This window comes from Lepidochelys kempii, chromosome 11, assembly GCF_965140285.1.
Source record: "Lepidochelys kempii isolate rLepKem1 chromosome 11, rLepKem1.hap1, whole genome shotgun sequence".
NCBI classification, from domain to species: domain Eukaryota; kingdom Metazoa; phylum Chordata; order Testudines; family Cheloniidae; genus Lepidochelys; species Lepidochelys kempii.
The window spans coordinates 4,416,268-4,436,361 of NC_136390.1; the positions used below are offsets into that span (position 1 = coordinate 4,416,268).

At 45.3% G+C, this 20,094-nt stretch overlaps 1 protein-coding gene across 5 annotated transcripts in view; it reads right to left on the bottom strand.

Annotated features, from left to right (window-relative positions):
* Window positions 1-18,523, bottom strand: part of SMARCAL1 (SNF2 related chromatin remodeling annealing helicase 1) — a 63,472-nt gene extending 44,949 nt beyond the window's left edge. For 3 of the 5 annotated variants that reach the window (XM_073305003.2, XM_073305002.2, XM_073304999.2), the window contains exons 1-7: window positions 18,406-18,523; window positions 15,916-16,908; window positions 13,752-13,802; window positions 11,115-11,375; window positions 9,989-10,039; window positions 4,568-4,751; window positions 2,070-2,220 (exon numbers count right to left, since the gene is read on the bottom strand). In XM_073305003.2, the coding sequence (XP_073161104.2) occupies window positions 2,070-2,220; window positions 4,568-4,751; window positions 9,989-10,039; window positions 11,115-11,375; window positions 13,752-13,802; window positions 15,916-16,819 (1,602 nt within the window). In that variant the 5' untranslated portion in view covers window positions 16,820-16,908; window positions 18,406-18,523. The other 2 variants (XM_073305000.2, XM_073305001.2) reach the window with 2 other exon arrangements.
* Window positions 18,524-20,094: the final 1,571 nt, after the last annotated feature.

Genomic DNA, 20,094 nt, shown 5'->3' on the forward strand with positions numbered 1-20,094 from the left:
CTATCCAGAACAGGATTAGAGTTGCAAGTGCAACTGAAAATCAGGACCAAAAACATTCCAAGCTGGGCACCCAAAATTTGAGATAAATCAATAGCTACTTTTTAAAATGTTGGCCCAGATCTTCACCAGCCTCTGAAGGATGCCACTGCTGTCTCCTCCTCCGTATCCCAAATATAAGTAATTTTACTCCCTCATTCACAACCCAGGTGAAAATCTAGATGTGTCTTCTGTAGCTTGGCTGAGTGCCCGGTGCTTTGTTATACCAATGGCAGGGGAAAAAGAGAACAAATTGTTGTGGTACGAAGGTCCCACCATACAACAAAATCCAACCAATTTACTCTACAGCTGTCAGCATAGTGAACTGCTGAGAAAAGAACCCCACCAAGTCAGGCATGAAACTTATTAGCCTAAAGGCATGAGCGCTTCTACTCCTCACTTTCTCCCAGCATTAATGAACATTTCACAGTTAAGAAAAGTATGCCACAAAATCATCTTGCTAGCACAGGCTGTTTAATTGCACAGTAATTGCTCTCTGAGGACAGGCCCTGCAGCCCTGCTTTCTTTCAATTATGTGTATTTCCAATCCCTGAGAGCACCCATCTCCAGGTCCTGACCAATGTTCCCTCTAATTTTTTCCATCCATGTGCTCAATAAATTTCATTATGTGCACCGAGGTAATGTGCGGACGTGTGCCGCCAGTAGAAACAAAAAACCTAAATATAAATTTTTTAAAAGTTATCATCGGGATAATTACTCCAGCCAGGACAGGTTAGGTGTTTTCGAACTCACTACTCCGAGAATTAAATTTAAGTGTAAGAGAGAAATAATAATTCTGAAATGCATAGACTAATCAAAAAACTAAAACAGCACACTTTGAAAGAATAAAATTACAGAGAATATATGTGCATTGCAGGAAGTACCAAGAAGTAACAACAACAAAACGTGTGTGTGGGCGGGGGGGGGCAGGCGCTGCTGGGGAAGTTTCTGAGAGACACCGTGCACTGTCTCTTTAAGGCGCTCACTGAATGCTCTCCTGCCCCTGAGCCCTGTCTCCCCTCCCCCACTCTGCAGAGATGGGGTACACGGGCAAGAGGAAGGCGGAGAGACAGAGTGCGAATGCGAGACTGTGTGAGCTGGCTGCTGGGAAAGTCTCTTTAAGGCACTCACTCACCACCCGGACGGCTCGTTCAGACCTCAGACCACAGCAGTTCTCTCCTGCTCCGAGTCCTGAGCCTTGTCCCCTCTTCCCTGCTCTGTGGAGAGGAGGTACAGGGGCAGTGGGGTGGGTGGGGGGACACCCTGACATCAGCACCCCGCTCCCCCAACTCTGCACAGCCAGCAGGAGGGTCCTGGGAGCAGCTACAGGAGCAACGTGGCTGCAAAGCGGCGGGGGGGAAGAACACCTGAACACACGCTGCCAGATGTGTGCAGCTCTGCTAATCAAGCGCACGGCCCTTGAATCACTCCTGGGTGTCCACACAACAGCGCAGGGAAATGATGATAAAGAATTTTGAGGGTTTTGTAGATTAAAGCTGATGGGTCAAATTTTGCCCTGAAAAAGGCACTGGCCATGCTTGCGGAGGTCAGTGGGAACTGCAGACATACAGAGCAGAATTTCCGTATCTGGAATTCTGTAGCAGCTGATACACTGACAGAACCCATCTTGGTAGGTTTCAGAAGAAGCAGACAATTGCATGGATACCAATGGTGTTTTGGGCATTAATGAAATTAAGATGCTTAACTACAGTGATTCTGGTTCACATGCACAAGGTTAAACCAACTACCATATATGGGGTCGGAGAGGAATTTTTCCTTCAAGGCCCTTTTGTCAAAGATCTTTTTTCCTAACCTTTCTCTGGAACATGGAATGAGGATCATCCATTAGACTCAGGCAAGCATGTGTCATATGATCAGCTTCTTTGCAATTACAGGGGATAAGAGAACCTCATCTCTTCCTATTTTTCCCCCTTATTTTTCTAACTGGATGGCAGTTTTACTATCCCTCATAGAATCCATACAAAAAAACCTCACAGGTGAGCCCCTAAAAGTTCTATTTAAACATACAATACCTCTGCCCAGGTAAATCTCACTGAGGAAGGTGTTACCACCAGCAACGGCCACTCCTTTCGGTAATATGCAGCAATACAGATAGCCTGGATAGTCTTCCCCAAGCCCATGTCATCTGCAAGAAGCAAACGGCCTTCTCTGGAGATGGCAAAACTGAAAGGACACAAAGCAGAAGGGTTACTCCTTTCCCCATCTTCCCAGCCAAGGTTAGCACAATCCCTCCCCAGTCTGAGACGCTCATTTCCAAAGAAGAGGGAAGGGAAACAGCAGAAGGCTTCCTTTGCAGCCCCTTTGGTTTTATTTTTAAAGTACGTTATAGTGGCGACCTGACAATCCGGCAGACAGAAGCCCTCTGTTTAGCCCCTCAACTGGCACAGTGCAGACAATGCAGCACAAGCTTCCCTGTGCAGTCCTGCCAAGATGCCTCTACCTGACTGGCAAGGACCATCTCCAGGACAAGCAGATAGTCCAGTCCAGTCTGTGCAACCCTTTGTCTCTCTCTGCTGAGACAACAAAGGGGGGCAGTTGAGACTAACTGTCATGGTGACTTTTGTGAGCCCAACATTTGTGCAGTGGGAACTGGACTGACCAACCAATTCATTCCACCCAGCTCCTGAAAACTCAGTCTGAGTCAAGCTGAGGTTTCTCCTTCTCCAGCATCACCACCAGCAGTAAAGGCTCTGCAGTCCAAATGAGACCTCCAGCAACATCTGTGCAGCCACACTGCCTTCTAATTCTACTTCCAATGACAGCCGGGCAGTTCCATTGTCTCCAATGGATTTCCACAGGTTTAACTGACTGGAACTTAGTAAGCAATGTAACTGAGGGTGCAGAAGGCGGAATGAAATCCCACTCACACAGTCTAGCTGTGCTGGGTCTGCAGGTGTAAGAAACTTATTTTTGTCACTAAAATCAGTAGACAGGGCTCTGAATACACACAGACAGGTTTTTTACATCAATGCTTTTCACTTCAGAATTGCACTTTTATGGAAACACTGAGATCATGTTGAACGTAAGAATGGCCATAGAGGGTCAGACCAACACTCCATCTAGCCCACTATCCTGCCATCCGACAATGGTCAGTGCCAGATGCTTCAGAGGGAATAAACAGAACTGGGCAATTTAGCAAGCGATCCATCCCTTGTAATCCAGTCCCAGCTTCTGGCCCTCAGAAACTTAGGAACACCCAGAGCATGGGGTTGCATCCCTGACCATCTTGGATAACAGCCAAAGAATTCATTTGGCTTCTCTGCAATGGCTTTGTCTTCTTTGAGTGCTCCTTTAGCACTTCGCTCATCCAGTGGCCCCACCGATTGTTCGGCAGGCTTCCTGCTGCGGATACACTGAAACTTTTTTTGCTGTTAGTTTGTGTGTCTTTTGCTAGTAGTTCTTCAAAATCTTTTTTTGCCTGCCTAATTATTGGCCCCCAATAAATTGGTTAGTCTCTAAGGTGCCACAAGTACGCCTTTTCTTTTTGCAATGATTAAGATGTTCATTTTATTCCATCACTGCACCACACCTCGAACCAAAAATTAAAATGAAGCCTTGGTCATGGGCCATTTGATTGTACTAGGTATTACAGAAGGTGCTGACCTGAAAATTCTCCATTCAGTGTGTATGGGTCACTTCCATTGGCATTAATGAGACTGAGCAACAAATATGCAGTCTTAGGATGTACAGATGCCAGGGTACTGCAGTACTGTGACAAAACAGACTGGTTAAAGAAACCATTTCAGCCCTGCTTCTGAATTACTTTGATTTTGCTGGGGTTGAATCAGACCATTAGAGATGTTTGAATCTGCTCTTTCCATGATACTACTAAACACTCACCTGTTCTTTCAGAGTTTACCCTGATCAGACTAGAAAACCATTACTAATAGCCCCATGCTAATATCAGGGGCTGGGGATTTAGCTGTGACATTTTGCTGCTTGAGATTGCTAATAAATAGTGACCACAAATGAGAAAAAAAAATTTTTTTATATAGTTGCTCCCTCCACAAATAATCAGTTGTTTTAAATCTTCCTTGGATTCAGTTTTGCTGCCCTGCACATGTCTGCAGCTTGTAAAAAAAAAAAAAAAAAAAAAAAAGAAAGAAACGTCAGCTAATGCACTTGGGCACACAAGCTGAATTTATGAGAAAAGCAAATGATGCATGTGCACATACCCGGGGAGATGCAAAACCAAAGATGTACCGAAGGGACAGATTTACATGACTTGGAAATATTTCACACTATCACGTGCCCTGGTAAAGGCGATTTCCTTCCCAAGTCATCCTGAGAAATTCTGGATACATACTGGGTAGACCTGTGTAATGGGATTCATTACCCTTCTATTCAAAGACAAATTGAGTCTGTACCAAAGCCCAGCACCCCTTTGGTGAAATTTGGATACAAACCCATCTCTGATGGGTCTTATTAAAAAATGCAAACACCGCACTGATGGGAAATGCCAAACCATAGACACAGACCAAGCTCTTCATGGTATATGAATGGGACCTACTTCACGCCTTCTCTCTGAAAGGGCATGAGGCTCATCACAATTTTGGAATCCACCGCTGAAAGGTCAGCTTCGGGAATGTCTGAGACATGAAAGGCGGGCTCGTCAAACTGAGGACCAAAGGCTTGTATTACTGGCTTGGGCAGCGGTTCCACCTCTACCGTCGAAAGGCGCTGTACAGCTTCCACTGAAAAGAATAAACAGCAACCTGTTAGCTGAATGGGGTTCACATGTGGAATATACACTAGCAGCAGGGGGACATTTTGGTCCCACCAGCATTAGGATACTACGCTTGTCCTGAAACAGCTCAAGAAAGTCTTGCCTGATCCAATAGGGATGGCCCAACTATGTTACCGAAAATCTGTTTTCAAACCCGGGGCTGTTAGCTACCCACACATGCAGACATAGCTGCCAAGCACAGTGCTGCTTGACCCTGTTTTCCCATGACAACCGCTGCTAGCACAGGTCCCCGGTCCCGTGTGAACAGGAAGTTTTTAATAATGTATCTGATCAGCCAGGGCACAGATTACCCCACAGGCAACGTACAGCACCTTGTTCAAATCCTTATTTTTATTACTGACTGTCATAAATATAAAGGGAAGGGTAAACACCTTTAAAATCTCTCCTGGCCAGAGGAAAAACCCTTTCATCTGTAAAGGGTTAAGAAGCTAGGATAACCTCACTGGCACCTGACCACAATGAACAATGAGGAGACAAGATACTTGCAAAGCTGGAGCGGGGAGAAACAAAGGGTCTGGGTCTGTCTGTGTGATGCTTTTGCTGGGGACAGAACAGGAATGGAGTCTTAGAACTTAGTAAGTAATCTAGCTAGATATGCGTTAGATTCTGTTTGTTTAAATGGCTGAGAAAATAAGCTGTGCTGAATGGAATGGATATTCCTGCCTTTGTGTCTTTTTGTAACTTAAGGTTTTGCCTAGAGGGATTCTCTATGTTTTGAATCTAATTACCCTGTAAGGTATTTACCATCCTGATTTTACAGAGGTGATTCTTTTTTACTTTTTCTTCTATTAAAATTCTTCTTTTAAGAAACTGAATGCTTTTTTAGTTGTTCTTAAGATCCAAGGGTTTGGGTCTGTGGTCACCTATGCAAATTGGTGGGGATTTTTATCAAACCTTCCCCAGAAAAAAGGGGGTAAGATTTGGGAGGATTTTGGGTTGAAAGACATTTCCAAACAAACTCTTTCCTAATAATAATAATACTGGTGTTAGACGTTTGGTGGTGGCAGCGAAAGTCCAAGGGCAAAGGGTAAAACAGCTTGTACCTTGGGGAAGTTTTAACCTAAGCTGGTAAAAGTAAGCTTAGGAGGTTTTCATGCAGGTCCTCACATCTGTACTCTAGCGTTCAGAGTGGGGAAGGAACCTTGACACTGACTAGCAGAGTCCCTGTAAGCACCGTAGAACTGAGGTTTTGATCTCGTTCTGCTTCAGAACTCTGAAGTAGCAGACCCCCGGTGTGTCCCTCTGCAGAAAGTTCCTCCTCGATTATCTGAGCAGAACTGGTTTGAATCGCTATTGTCTGAACAGAGTCACATTCCCAGCCTAAAATCTTTCCTTGTCAATGTATCCCTGCATAACAGCTGCATATAATGGGATTGTGTCTGCCCTCCATCGTGCGTCACTCATCTTAACTTTTCTGGGGCAGGAACTGTCTTCATACTGTATATGTTTGTACAGCACCAAGCACATTGGCTATCTGACTAGGGCCTCTGGGTACTACCACGCTGCATGTATTAAATAATAATTAATAAATAGTAATCCTGTTTTCAAATAAGATAGGGCTTGATATAACAAAGGATGGGTGGTTCTAGGCGGGTTTCAGGATTGGGGAAAGAGATTTGCCAATTATACACTTTTTGAACTTGCCCATGACTTTGTTTTGTAACTACTTCACGGAAGACGTGGTAATTACATTAGGCTAGGACTGTGCTTTGAAGCCTAGTTCAAGCAACATTCAAAGGCTTTTAAAAACATCCTTTAATGCATGGACATACCATATCCTTAGGGAAGCTGTACCGGATTTTACTCTCTGCTATGAAACTATCACTAAACATCAGAACATTTATATCCTTCATCCATACATCAATTTGCAATGATATGCAGCACAAGCCTTTATCCGATGCTGTAACAAGTTCCCACATACCCCTGGTGCAAAAAATCTGGGGTTTAATCTTTTAAAGTCACAAGTCGGTGGTCAAAATTTCATAACATTCAATTTTCAGATACCCTTATTTCACACCCCTCCATTCCCTTTCCCTCATAAAAGCAAAGTGAAAAACACTTTTTACTCCAAGAGAAAATGATTAAGAATTAATAATATTAACACGATTTCCTGCTCTAATCTGGCTAGCACACATTTTAAACTGATTTTTCTTCACAGTTTTTTTTTTTTGACTACGTAGAGAAATCAAAACGCATTTCTGCATTATACCCAACACACGCGCGCATACCCCCACACGGCGCTATACCAAGCATGCATGCAATGCACGCACTGCCCCCCATTATTTCTGGAAGCACCTCTATTTTTAAACCACTAAAATAGGAAATTGGGGGAATATAGAACACTTCCAGCTGTACAAACATACAGAGCTACTCAAATTTAAATTTGTGCTCACTGATTTTATGTATTACAACTGTGTGGGCACCAAACAGGCCTCCAGACTGTGGATTTTTATCTTAGTTTCAGTTCTCTCTAGAGCAGAGGAGCAAACTGGATTCCTCCTACACAAGTAAAAAAACCCTTACTTGAAAGGATTTCAGTTTGTGCTTGTGTGATGGTCTGAATTTCCTCAGCTCTCCAGTTTACTCTATACTCTTTCAATAGTGGGAAATCTCTCCCCCCTAAGTATATCAAAAGCCTGTTATTAAACTCACAGACTTACTTATTGTGTTACTATAATTGCTACAATTTCCTACATGATCATTCTGACGCTATTGTTCTACAGAAAAGCTAGAAAAATCATTAGGATGCGTCTGCAGCCAGCATGATTCATCCAAGAGTCATTTTTTACAGAAGTGACCTTTTACCTAAAGATGACTGAGTAACTGGGCAAATAGATATTAACCCCTCGGAACAGTTCCTGACAAAAGGAAATCATTGCAGAAGATAAGGCACAGGCACCAAGCCATATTTTATTTTTTTGCTGGGGTAAGTGAAGAGGGACAGAGCTTCTCGACAGGTGCAATATGAGAGGGCTGCAAACCCCTCACAAGTGTCCTCCTAGGACACCACCTACAGGACCCTTTATCCCTTTCCTTGGACCTGGTTCTGGCCCTGCAAGATACGGAATGCTTCTTCCAAGGCAGTGCAAGCCCTCAACCCTCAGAAAAGCCAGCCAACTGAAAAGACTGAGCAAACTCAGCATTGAGCAGGAACTGCTCGTCACCCGACAAGATCATGCCCTTTGCACAGGCCCTATACTGCAAGATGCTGTGCATCCTCAACTAGCCTCCACTGTGTAACTCCATTCTCCTGTCCTGTTAGGGTCTTTATATTGTTGTTTCAGAATGTAGGCTTGCTCACCCAAAAATCTTTTGCCTCTTCACCATCATAAAGCAGCCTCTCCTCTAACGCTACATCCGGTGTCCTGGCTTCCAGCTCCTTGATTACTATTAGTATTCCTAACGCACTCATCACTAGAGTATAAAGGCACTCAATTATTAAAAATGCTCCATTAACCCATAGTAATGGTGTACAGTACTGGACTAGCATTAAGCTGCAGGATTTTGGACCATGACTGTACAATCCTCCACAACAGTGTTATAGCACCATTATAGGGCATCTTCCAATTTCCTTCTAAAGCTTATCCTGCTCTAACTCATATTTCAGGAAGTATGAGGGCCCAAAGCAAGTAGAATGGAATGATAAGTAATAATTATAACACTGAGTGCTTCTGCACTGCTTTTCATCTTCAAAGTACTTTCCAGACATTAACGAAACACACAGAACTAAGAAGCAGACGTGCTGGGAGCACACTGCTGTGAGAGCGCTTTTTGCAAAGCGTATCCATCTTTTAAAAGAAATACAATTTTACACCCTGCTGTGTGGGTCAGAATTTTGTCAACACCACACATGGGTACAAAGGGAGAGGAGACTGCATGTCTGATTGTGCCCAGAAGTGAATGTTATGGCTATAGACTACGCCTGGAGCGTACTTATAAGTAGAAGAATGATGCTCTCTCACTCAACATATTTTACTCAAAAAATTTTAAGTGCCCATCATCTTAGCATTTGGGCTTTTCAGAGGAATATGAAAACATGCAGGACGTGACAGCTCTGTGGGAGCCTGCTGACTCAGTCTGATCACTTTATTGAAACAAGCCGGGACTCATTTGCCCAGCAGTCAACACAGCCACAGGAGAGCAACCTGGACTCTAGTCTGCCTTGTACATCAACTACAAACCTGTTGGCTGAGTTCCGATTACAGAGGCTTTATTTCTAGCCGTACCATCTTAAGCTGGACAAAACCACCTTGACAGTCAACACACAGACTATGGTTCTGACGCTGGCAGTTAGGAAAGTCATCAGTTCACTTATAAACTGAGCAAACTTGATCTGAAAAACTTAGAAGGTGAAAGTCACCAGCATGATATTCTTCACAATATTTAAGTCCTGCAATGGACTACTGGCAGGGGTGTGGGCAGAGCACTCATGCATGCAAATCCCTTGTTCACCACAGGTTGGGGGTGACTGTGTGCCAGCTGCAGAATAGGCCAGCACAAGGGAGGAGGGTGGGGAACTAGGGACAGGCCAGGGTAGAAGACACTAAGGTATTTCTACACAGCAACTAGACACCCACGGCTGGCCTGTGCTAGCTGACTTGGGCTCGGGCTACGGGCCTGTTTCTTTGCTGTGCAGACTTCTGGGCTTGGGCTGGTAGCCAAGCTCTAGGACCCTGTGGGGTGAGAGCGTCCCAGAGCTTGGGCTCCAGCCTGAACCCAGAAGTCTACAGACTAACAAAATAGCCCCGCAGCCCGACTCGGCTGGCACGGGCAAGCCGCAGGTTTTACTTTGCTGTGGAAACATATCCAAGAGTGCAACTGTACAGATCTAGTGATCCAGAATTCTGCAGAGATGGACATGAAGGGCCAGCAGCCCTTATTGGAGCTTGCCTACAGATCAGGGGAAGGAGGGAGACAGTGAGAGAAGCCATTCTCCCTCCGCTGTTTAGTTCACTCTAGAACTGAGAAGAAGTTACTGTAGAAACCCCCCCCCCGCCATTATTAATTCACTTTCATAATTATCATCACACACACTAAAAATATATGAAATAAAAACAATAGAAATTCTACTCCTGGCAGAGATCACATCTTCATATGCCTTTGTGCAGCACCTCGTACAATGGGGCCCTGAATGGGTCACCGTCCCAAGAGAATAGACCCCACAAGGAAAATGCAGCTTCTCACTTAGCCTTGCATAGTCCTCCAGTAGGAAACTCCATTTTCTGGTCTTCATGTCTGTAACAGTCACAATAATAAAATAATCAAATGTTGTCAGAAACGATGTTTAACAAAAAAAAACAACGCAGCACCACCTGACTCTTCCATAAACGAACAGCGACAGCAGCATTCAATATTCTCTCCATTTCACAACTGCTTTGAAACAGTTTCCACCTTGGCCAGCCATCTTTTATTTATTTATTTATTTATTTTTTAAAACCTTCCTATCTCATGCTAACCAAATGGTTTTGAGGAAGGGAGCATATGTTCTCAGCAAAGTACATGGGCAATTAGACCCCAGCTGACTTTCAGAGAGTAATAGCTAGTTGCAGGGCTGCCTCATTCATGGGTGCCCGAAGTGCAACACTAAGGCCAAACTCGGCCTTCTGTTCTGACAGCAGTTGCATCTTCCTGTAAGTCAAGAGTGAGTAAAAAGCTGATCTGCTGCAAGCAGGCAGCATGATGCAGCAGACTGGGCACAGGCTTGTGAGTCAAGAGGCCTGGGTTCTGTTCCCTGATCTGTCACTGGCCTGCCATGACATTGGGCAAGTCACTTCACCTCTTTGTCCTTCAGTTTGCCTGTCTGTAAAGTGAAGATGGGCATATTTAACTACCTTTGTAGTTCTAAGAGTGCTATAAGAACTCCTCCTAAACATTAGCATGGCTGGGTGAACTCAACCAATTTTAGTTCATTACCTAGGAAGATCATGTACATTTCCACATTGACTTGGTCTGTCATCTTCTATGACAAATTAGGTGCGGAGATGCAGAGGTTGGGCACCAATGGTCAAATTCAGCACATCCAGCACTGAAATACGGTCTTTGGAATTTGTCTCTGAACAAAATGGGGAGTCATTCATGCTGCCACAGAGCAAAGCAGTGGGCACAATGTTTAAGCAGCCCAGCATTATTACAACATATACCAAAACCCTCCCTGATACAGATCTTCTCCTTCCAGTGTGTCCAGAGCATATTTGCTTTTGTCTTTCAAACCTTTTATCTTTCAATCCCAAAGCACTTTATAAGCGTTCATGAATATAGCCAGCACCAACAATGCCATCACATTAATGCAGCAATTAAACCAGAGACTCACCATAATTCCTGGAATTCATCTGTTTAAACACCTCAATAATTTCTGCAGCATACCCAATCTCAACCTCAAACCGGGAGCGTGAGATCAGAACACACTTCCCCCGGACGGTGGCAGAGGGTTTCTTCCAGCCGCTGCACGTCTTTAAGAAGGATTTCAAGCTGGGCCCGCTGCCGACAGACTGTGAACACGTGGCTGGGCCAGCTGCATCCATCTCTTCAAATGGTACCAAAGTCACTGAGGAAAGCGGCTTCACTGCTTCCACTGCGGGGGGAAAATAATGGCTTTATGGGAAAGAATAAATGAAAAATGGGCAGACCATGAAAACTTCAATTCCCCGAAGGACAGAAAGAGCAGGAGCCAAACTGAACCCAGACAAAAGGTGCAGGATTCTTTGGGACGAGGAGGGAAAGGAGATCAGCAGAACAGGCCTCATTCCTCTTGAGGGCAAAAGGGGACAGCTAGCCCTGTTTCCCGTACAGAGCAAGGATCAGGGAGCTGAGGTGAGGTGCAGCAGCAGGGTGAACCTACTCTCCCACCTTAGAGCAGACAATGGTAACAGAAGAGCAGCAGAGCTGGCAATGGAGAGGTAGAGAATCCAGCACACAAGCTGCACCAGCCCTGCCCAGGTTCCCTCTAAGCCGCCAGGGAGCGTGATCTGAAATCTCTCTGCCTCCTGTGTAATGTCACTACCTGACGTAGGGGGCAAAATTTCCTTAGGCACCATTAAATTCTTGATGGAGGATCACTGAGCATGCTCAGACGCCACATCTCTGTTGCTTACAGCGGGTTCCCCCCGCCCCAATCTTACAAACTCGGAGGCCATCCCTGTGTGAGTTGAATTATGACAACAGTAAAGCTTCCTTCTCCGACATTCTGAGCTATTGACGAGCTACAAAAGCCTTAAGGTTTGAGGGCATTTTTAAGCTGGAAAAGTAGATTTTGCCCCCCTGACTCTCCTCCTCCCACCAATAATTCCAAACAGACAAAATGGATTTTAATCCAATTTAACTTTAAAAAATAAAATAATACTAAGCCACCTCCAAACTGAATGCAAGCATGTGAAATTTCATCCCAAAAGGAGAATTTCAGAAGAAGCATCTAACAAATGAAAAGCAAGTCTTTCAATTAAAGCCTGTATGGAAACTTTCATTTTTATCTGATTTTTTATATCTAATATAGCTATAACCCGCCCCTGCTTTAAAGAAATTAGGGGGGAAAACCTCTCTGTTCATTTTGTGTACACTTTGTTTCCCCTATTTGATAGGGTCTTTCACAAACAATGAAAGATAGAAACTTTTTTTAAAAAAGTACAGGAAAGTATAACTGTAAAACCACAGAAACTGGCAGGGAAAGGTACAGAACCTGCCACTATTTTTTGAACTAGTCTTTAAAAAACTGCCTAGATTTCAAGTCTACAGAGTCCATTTAATCATAGTGTATGAAACACTCAGGATTGTCTTTGGTAACCATCTACTGATAGGGATGCCAGCAGCTGCTTTTCACTAGGTGCCTTCTACCATAAGCTCACGCTTCAGGATAATTTGACAAGACATTTTAAAAAAAGATGACATGCTATTTTAAAATGGTCTATTTAGACTGTAAGCTGTGCAGGGCTAGGACTCTGCTTACGCGGTATAAGATACACAAGAGGTTGGATATTAGGAAAATCTTTTTCACTAGGAGGGTGGTGAAGCACTGGAACAGGTTACCTAGGGAGGTGGTGGAATCTCCATCCATAGAGGTTTTTAAGGTCAGGCTTGACAAAGCCCTGGCTGGGATGATTTAGTTGAGGATTGGTCCTGCTTTGAGCAGGGGGTTAGACTAGATGACCTCCTGAGGTTCCTTCAACCCTAATATTCTATGATTATAAGAGAGCCACCTGTCAGCGCTTAAATATACAGCAATCTGCATGGGAGGTTAAAATTAGGCCTGAAAGGTGGACTTTTCCAAAGCATTGGCCTAAATCTGCTCCCATTGAAATCAACAGCAGTTTTACCACTGACTTCAAGGAAAGGAGAGTTGGATCAAGACTGTGTGCTTTTGAAAAGCCCACCTGGAATGCATGGCTGCAACCATCTCAAATTTTCTCCAGTCCACAATGAAGAAAACCATCCCCTGATATTCCAAATTCTGAGGCAACCACAATAGCAACCTCACAAAGCCAAGAAGATCATGCCATTTCACTTCCCACACTCCCAAAAAAGAGGAAAAGAAACAGCTTCATGAAACCTACACACAGTTTACTGTTTCAAAAGATGGCATCAGAGTAAATCATTCAGTAAAGTATTAGCCAGCCTGCACTTCTGGAATGTTTTCACTTTCTCTGCATGAACCCATATGAACTACATGCATGAACTCAGCCATATACTGTGGTTTGTTCGCCCCTGAAACATGCAGTTAGTGAGTGGAGAAAGCATATACTTAGCATTTAGATTACACCTAGAAACCCAGTTAAATCTAACTAAGTTCACAGATTCACAGCAGACCCTCAAATGCCCCATGCCTGAAGAATGGGTTTTCTGTTTGAACAGTGCTGCCCCGTCGTTACTCCAAGCAATAACACAGCCAACAATAATCATGCAAAGATGAGATAGAGACTTTGATCCTGCATATCACTCCACAGGTCTGCTTACTTACTGAGACTTCTGTAGTCTTCTAAACTAAAATTCCAAATCTTCATAGCAGGATCTGAAATTGGACAGAATTTGAGTCATTTGGGAACAGAAACAAACAGTGCTGTTAAAGGCTTAGTAATTAAAGAGAATCTGGTCTGTTTATGCAGACACTTCAGAAGTACCTGTCAAAAGCACTGTGCATTGTTATTACAACTGCAGGGCAGCTGGAAATACAGAAAAACTTAGCAGTAGGATAGTAAAACAAACATCCGCACAAATATGAGAGGAGTGTGGAAGTAAATCACAGCGCTGAAAAGGACAATGGATTTTGCAAATAATGGTGGTACAAATATTTGTGCACGCCCTTGGATGTTAAGAAGGAGAACCTGGAGGACACTAGGATGGCTGGAGACCACAGGGTTAAACTGGTGCTGACTACAGACTTGAGTTAAGGGCCAATGTGAGCACAAGAACAAATGGATATACATGGGCCATCAACAAGTTTAGGCTTCAAATTAGGCTGTCTACATCCACACAGGTGTGCTGCTACGGCCGTGTTGCTGTAAGGCACGCGGTGTAGCTGCACTTTGTCGGCAGGAGAGAGGTCTCCTGCTGACAAAATAAAAACACCCCAACAAGGGGAGGTAACTTTGTCAGCAGGAGAGTGTCTCCTGCTAACAATGCGCTGTGTACACCCGCACTCGTTGGTAACACTTTTGTCGGTCGGCGGGTATTTTTTTCACCCCCCGATTGACAAAAGTTTTACTGACGAAAGTGCAGTGTAGACATAGTCTTAGATGCAGGTTTCTAACCATCAGAGGAATGAAGTTCTGTAACAGCTTTCCAAAAGGACTAGTGGGGGCAAAAAAACTAACTTGTTTCAAGACTGAGCTAGATAGCTTTACGGAGGGGATAGTATAATGACGTTGCCTACAATGGCATATGGTCCATGAGTGACTGCTATTAGCAAATATCTCCAGTGGCCGGAGATGTGGCACTAGATGGGGAGGGCTCTGAATTACTACAGAGAATGCTTTCACAGGTGTCTGGCTGGTGGGTCTCAAATGCTCAGGGCTGACTGATTGCCATATTTGGGATCGGGAAGGAATTTTCACCAAGTCAGATTGCCAGAAACCCCAGAGGATTTTCACCCTCCACTGCAGCACAGGGCATGAGTCACTTACTGGTTTGAACTAGAGTAAATGGTAAATTCTCTGTAACTTGAAGTCTTGACATTGAGATTTGAGGTCTTCAGTACCTCAGTCAGAAGTTATGGGCCTATTTCAGGAGTGGGTGGTTGAAGTTTTGTGGTCTGTGATGTGAAGGTGGTCAGACAAGATTATCATGATGGTCTCTTCTGGTCTTAAAGACTATGAGTCAACCAACTGTCTAAGAGCAACTGAAATTAACTGACCATTTCTCCAATACCAATTTCCAAATACTGTTTCCCCCCCTCAAATGTTCTGACTAAAACTGGCAGGAATTTTTTTTTTTGTCAAAAAAAAAGTACCATTTTGACAAAAATCATTTTTTCCACGATCATAGAAAATTAAATGAAATTTCATTTTGAAACAAATGGAAAAACGTTTTGACATTTTTAGAATGAAAAGCTTTGATTTTTTTTGTTTCAAAGTGATTTTTCATTACAAAATGTACTTTTTTTAATATATTTTTTTAAAAAGATCAACATCAACACATTTCAAAATTTACTGAAATTAAACATTTTGATTTACTCAATTTTAAAAATATTTCATTTTGTGAAAAATTTAAAAAAAAATTCACAAATCAGGATTATTTTTTTCCAAAAGCTCAAATTTTTTTGCAAGGTGGAAAACCCAGCTTCCAACCAACTCTAGTTCTGACTGCCTGAAGTCACAAAACATCTCAGGACACTTTCAATACAAGGGGAGGGGTGGTTAATGGAGATTATCTTGGCTAAATTCCAGTCTGAGTTATTTATTCCCTGAATTCTTCTGCAGTTTCAACTGCCTTACTTTTCACATCACCCCTAAAAGCTATATACAACATCATTGCCATATTCCACCCCTGCAAACAGCTGCATTTCCGTGACGGGTAAGGTGATTTTTGTACAGTTCCTTAAAGAGACTGATATACTGATTTTTCTTAAGAACAGGGGCATAAACCAACCTTAAGAAATTATTATAAATTGTTATACGTTTTCTTACCATATCTTTTGCTAGGTATGCTCTTAAACACAGCGATGAGTTCTGCATTGTAGCCTACTTCAACCTGGAATCGGTCTTCACTGTGCTTCACGCACCTTCCTTTGATAACACTGGGTACTTTTCTATGACAAAATATTTCCAAGTTAGAGCCTACACCACTAGAACTGGCCACCTTTTGCATCTTACCCTCCTTCAACGGAGTGGGTGGCCGCATAGTGCCACAAAACTGTGAGATGCTATCCTTTTGGGGGAAGGGCCCACAGGTTGGTTTCCCTGCATTTGTTGACATTTCAGAATCACTCAAGGTAGCACTGCTCGGTGATGGCATGTATTTCATGCCAACATGTCCACTGGCAGATCTGTTCAGATTTTGTAAACGTTTAACATCATCAGGGTGCTCCTTAGCAGTTAATCTAGGATGAGAAGGTTCTGTAGGTTTTTTGAATGTTGCGTGGTACTTGGGTTGCTCAGAACCTGAATAATGTTGATGGGGACTCAAAGAATTCTGGAGTATCGAGAGGGACTGTTTAGTGCTGCACATTTGACTCCACGAATCTTGCTTTGAGCCCTCTGAACAATTCTCCTGTTGCACGCCACATGAACCAGCCATCTGCTGGGGTGCGTTAAAGTGATTATATCCTTTATGAACATAGCTCTTCTGCGCCACATGGCTGTTGGGTGTCTGCTGGTGTTGGTTAATGAACCTAACATGATTGTTTTCTTGTTTCATACACTGATGCTCCAGGTTTCTTTGATAGCTTGGATTCTGCTGGTTGGATTGTTGGCTAGTGAGCCCATCAGGCCCTCCTTGCTGGGCTGCTAGTCTCTCTGCTCTTCTAGCCAAGGCCTTTTGTCTGTTCTCCTCAATTTTTCTTTTCTGTTCTTCCGTAAGGCCAGATGACATCTTCCACAATTAAAATGATAGTCCTGAATCCTGTGTGTTGAATACTAGTGAGGAAGCCAACTGTTCCTTTTACAGGACTGGAGGCGAACCTAAATAAAACACAAGACCAAGGTTCTGGTAAATTTTAACCATATGCATGGAAGGCATTTGTTTTTTATTGATGAAATGGTGCCACTGGCACCTAGACACCAGAGTGACTGGTGCAGTACAAATACCTAAAATAAAAGTAAGGCAACAGCATGGACTCAGGGCTAGACTTAAGCCATATGCAAAGTGGGCAACCATAGAGACACTCGCCTTTGGGGTCCCTGCACCTCCTTGTTTAAAAAAAAAAAAAAAAGAACAAAACACCCCACATACGCCAACTACCAAAGTCTTCCCTCAACCCCACCAAGATTTGTGCATATCCTGAAATACAACTGAGCCCTTGCACACGACCTCCCATAGGGCTCTGAACAACATCAGGCCAGCCCGACGTGGATGCAGTCAGAAAAAATGACTGAAGAAATCCCTCATCCATGCAACTAGCCTGGAAATCAAGGGCCTTGACTCCTAAGGGAGAGGGGGGTGGGGGTGGGAAAGTATTGTATGACCAAACGTTATCCTTCTGGCTCAGTCTCTTGCAGCAAGTGGCAAACTCAAATTGAGCCCCATAATCCATGGCGCACGGCAAGGGCTCACCTCCTGCCTTGGGAAATTTACACTTCCAGCACCAATGGCATTCCCATAGCTACAGGTAGCAATTCAGCCCCTTCCTCTGAGAAATTCAAAGGTGACGACGGCTCATTCACCCCACCCTCTCCCAGATACTGGGGCTCACTCCCCCACCCCTCCTGGATGCCGGGGCTCACCCTCCACCTCTCCCAGCTACTGGGGCTCATCCCCCTCTGCCCTCCCTAGGTACTGTGGCTCACCCCCCCAGAAACCGGGGCTCCCCCCTGCCCCTCCCAGATACTGGGGCTCTGCCCCCCCAGGTACTGGGGCTCACCCCCCAGCAACTGGGGCTCTGCCCCCCCAGGTACTGGGGCTCTGCCCCCCCAGGTACTGGGGCTCACCCCCCTCTGTCCCCCCAGCAACTGGGGCTCACCCCTCTCTGTCCCCCCCAACAACTGGGGCTCTGCCCCCCCAGCAACTGGGGCTCACCCCCTCCGCCCCCTCCAAGCAACTGGGGCTCTGCCCCCCCAGGTACTGTGGCTCACCCCCCCAGAAACCGGGGCTCCCCCCTGCCCCTCCCAGATACTAGGGCTCACCCCCCCAGGTACTGGGGCTCACCCCCCAGCAACTGGGGCTCTGCCCCCACAGGTACTGGGGCTCACCCCCTCCGCCCCCCCACCAAGCAACTGGGGCTCTGCCCCCCCAGGTACTGGGGCTCACCCCCCTCCACCCCCCCAGCAACTGGGGCTCTGCCCCCCCAGCAACTGGGGCTCACCCCCTCCGCCCCCCCCAGCTACTAGGGCTCACCCAGCTACGGGGGCTCGGCTCAGCGCCGCCCCTCCCGGAGCCGGGCTCCCTCGAGGGCCCCGGCGTCACGTGGCCGACGGGAGCCACGCGCCCCCTCCCCCCGGCGGCGGCCGCCGCCCTGGTACCTGCGCGCACGCAGCCCCGCGGGCCGCTCCCGCCCGCTCCCAACGCAGGGCGACAGGCGGAGCCCGCCCCGCAGGAGTGCGCATCTGTCCGGACTACAACTCCCAGCAGGCAGCGCCCCCCCCCGGGAGGGGGAGATTAGCCGGCGGAGCGCGCGCGCTGCATGCTGGGAATTGTGGTCCCGTTGCACCGCGGGAGATGTAGTCTCCCGAAGCCCACCTCACGAGCCGTAGTCTAGTGGTTAAGTTTACACCCTGGGCGGGGGAGAGGCAGCAGGACGCCTGGGTTCTCCAGCTGGCTCTGCCATTGACCGTGTGGCCACGTGGCATCATCTCCCTCCATGCCTCAGTTTCACCCATATAATATAATTAATAATAGCATGAATAGTGTGTAGCTGGTAATGACAGCATGGGAGGTGCCTTCCTCACCCTGCGAATTGTGTGTAATGTCCACCCCACCCTAATGCAAAAATGAGAGTAATATCTGACCTCCCCCGCCTTGTCTCTTAGATCGTATCAACATTTCGGGGGGGGGGGGGGCAGGGGGAAGGAAAGGCAATCAGTGGGTCACAAGGCTTTGGAAATATTGTTACAATCTAAGAGACAAGGTGGGGGAGGTAATCTCTCTTATTGGACCAGCTTCTGCTGGTGAGAGAGGCAAGCTCTCAAGCTACACCCAGAGCTTTTCTCAGGTTTTTTTCGGGAGCACACCCCCAGCTCTCTGGCAGCCAGCCTCATCCAAGGCCTCACCAGAGGACCTGAAGAAGAGCTCTGTGTAGCTCAAAAGCGTGTCTCTTTCACCCAGCAGAAGTTGATCCAGTAAAAGATGTTACCTCACCTACCTTGTCTCATATGCTAGGACCAACACAGCTAGGACAACGCTGCAAATTACAGTCTAAAGCAAAGGAAACCTCGCTCCCCCACTCCTGGCACTTCCAGGTCAAGCACCCTCTGTCAGCCTCTCCAAACACACTGTGATAAATGAAAGGTGGAGGGATAGCTAGCTCCCTTTTACAGACACCCAGCCAGCCAATTAGCTATAAAATCCCTCTTAGTAGCTGTTCTCTACTTGCTTTACCTGTAAAGGGTTAAAAAGTCTCGTTGCTATGCACAGGTAAAAGGAAGTGAGTGGGCACCTGGCCAAAAAAAGCCAATGGGAAGGCTAGAACTTTTTTTAAATTAAAACAAAGACTCCCCTTATGTCTGTCTGTTGTTGTTCTCTGGGGAGAGGCAAACAGGGCAAAGACTATGCTGTAAGAAGCTTGGAGCCAGCTATGCAAAAATCATCAGAATCATACTAGAAATTACTCATTTATAACCCCAGATATGTAAGTAGATCAGAAAATGTCTAGGAAGAAGCAGGTTTCAGAGTAACAGCCGTGTTAGTCTGTATTCGCAAAAAGAAAAGGAGTACTTGTGGCACCTTAGAGACTAACCAATTTATTTGAGCATAAGCTTTCGTGAGCTACAGCTCACTTCATCGGATGCAATTAGGTTTATCCCTTTTATTTCTTTATGGCTTGTGGACTCCTTTGTGCTAACCCCAGGTGCTTTTGTTTTGCATGTAACTTTTAAGCTGGACCTCAAGAAAGTTATTTTTGGTGCTTAATTCTTGTAAGTGTTTTTTTAAAAAAAGATCTATCAATAGCCTGAGTTTTCAGATGTATTTTCTTTTTGTTTTTAATAAAATTT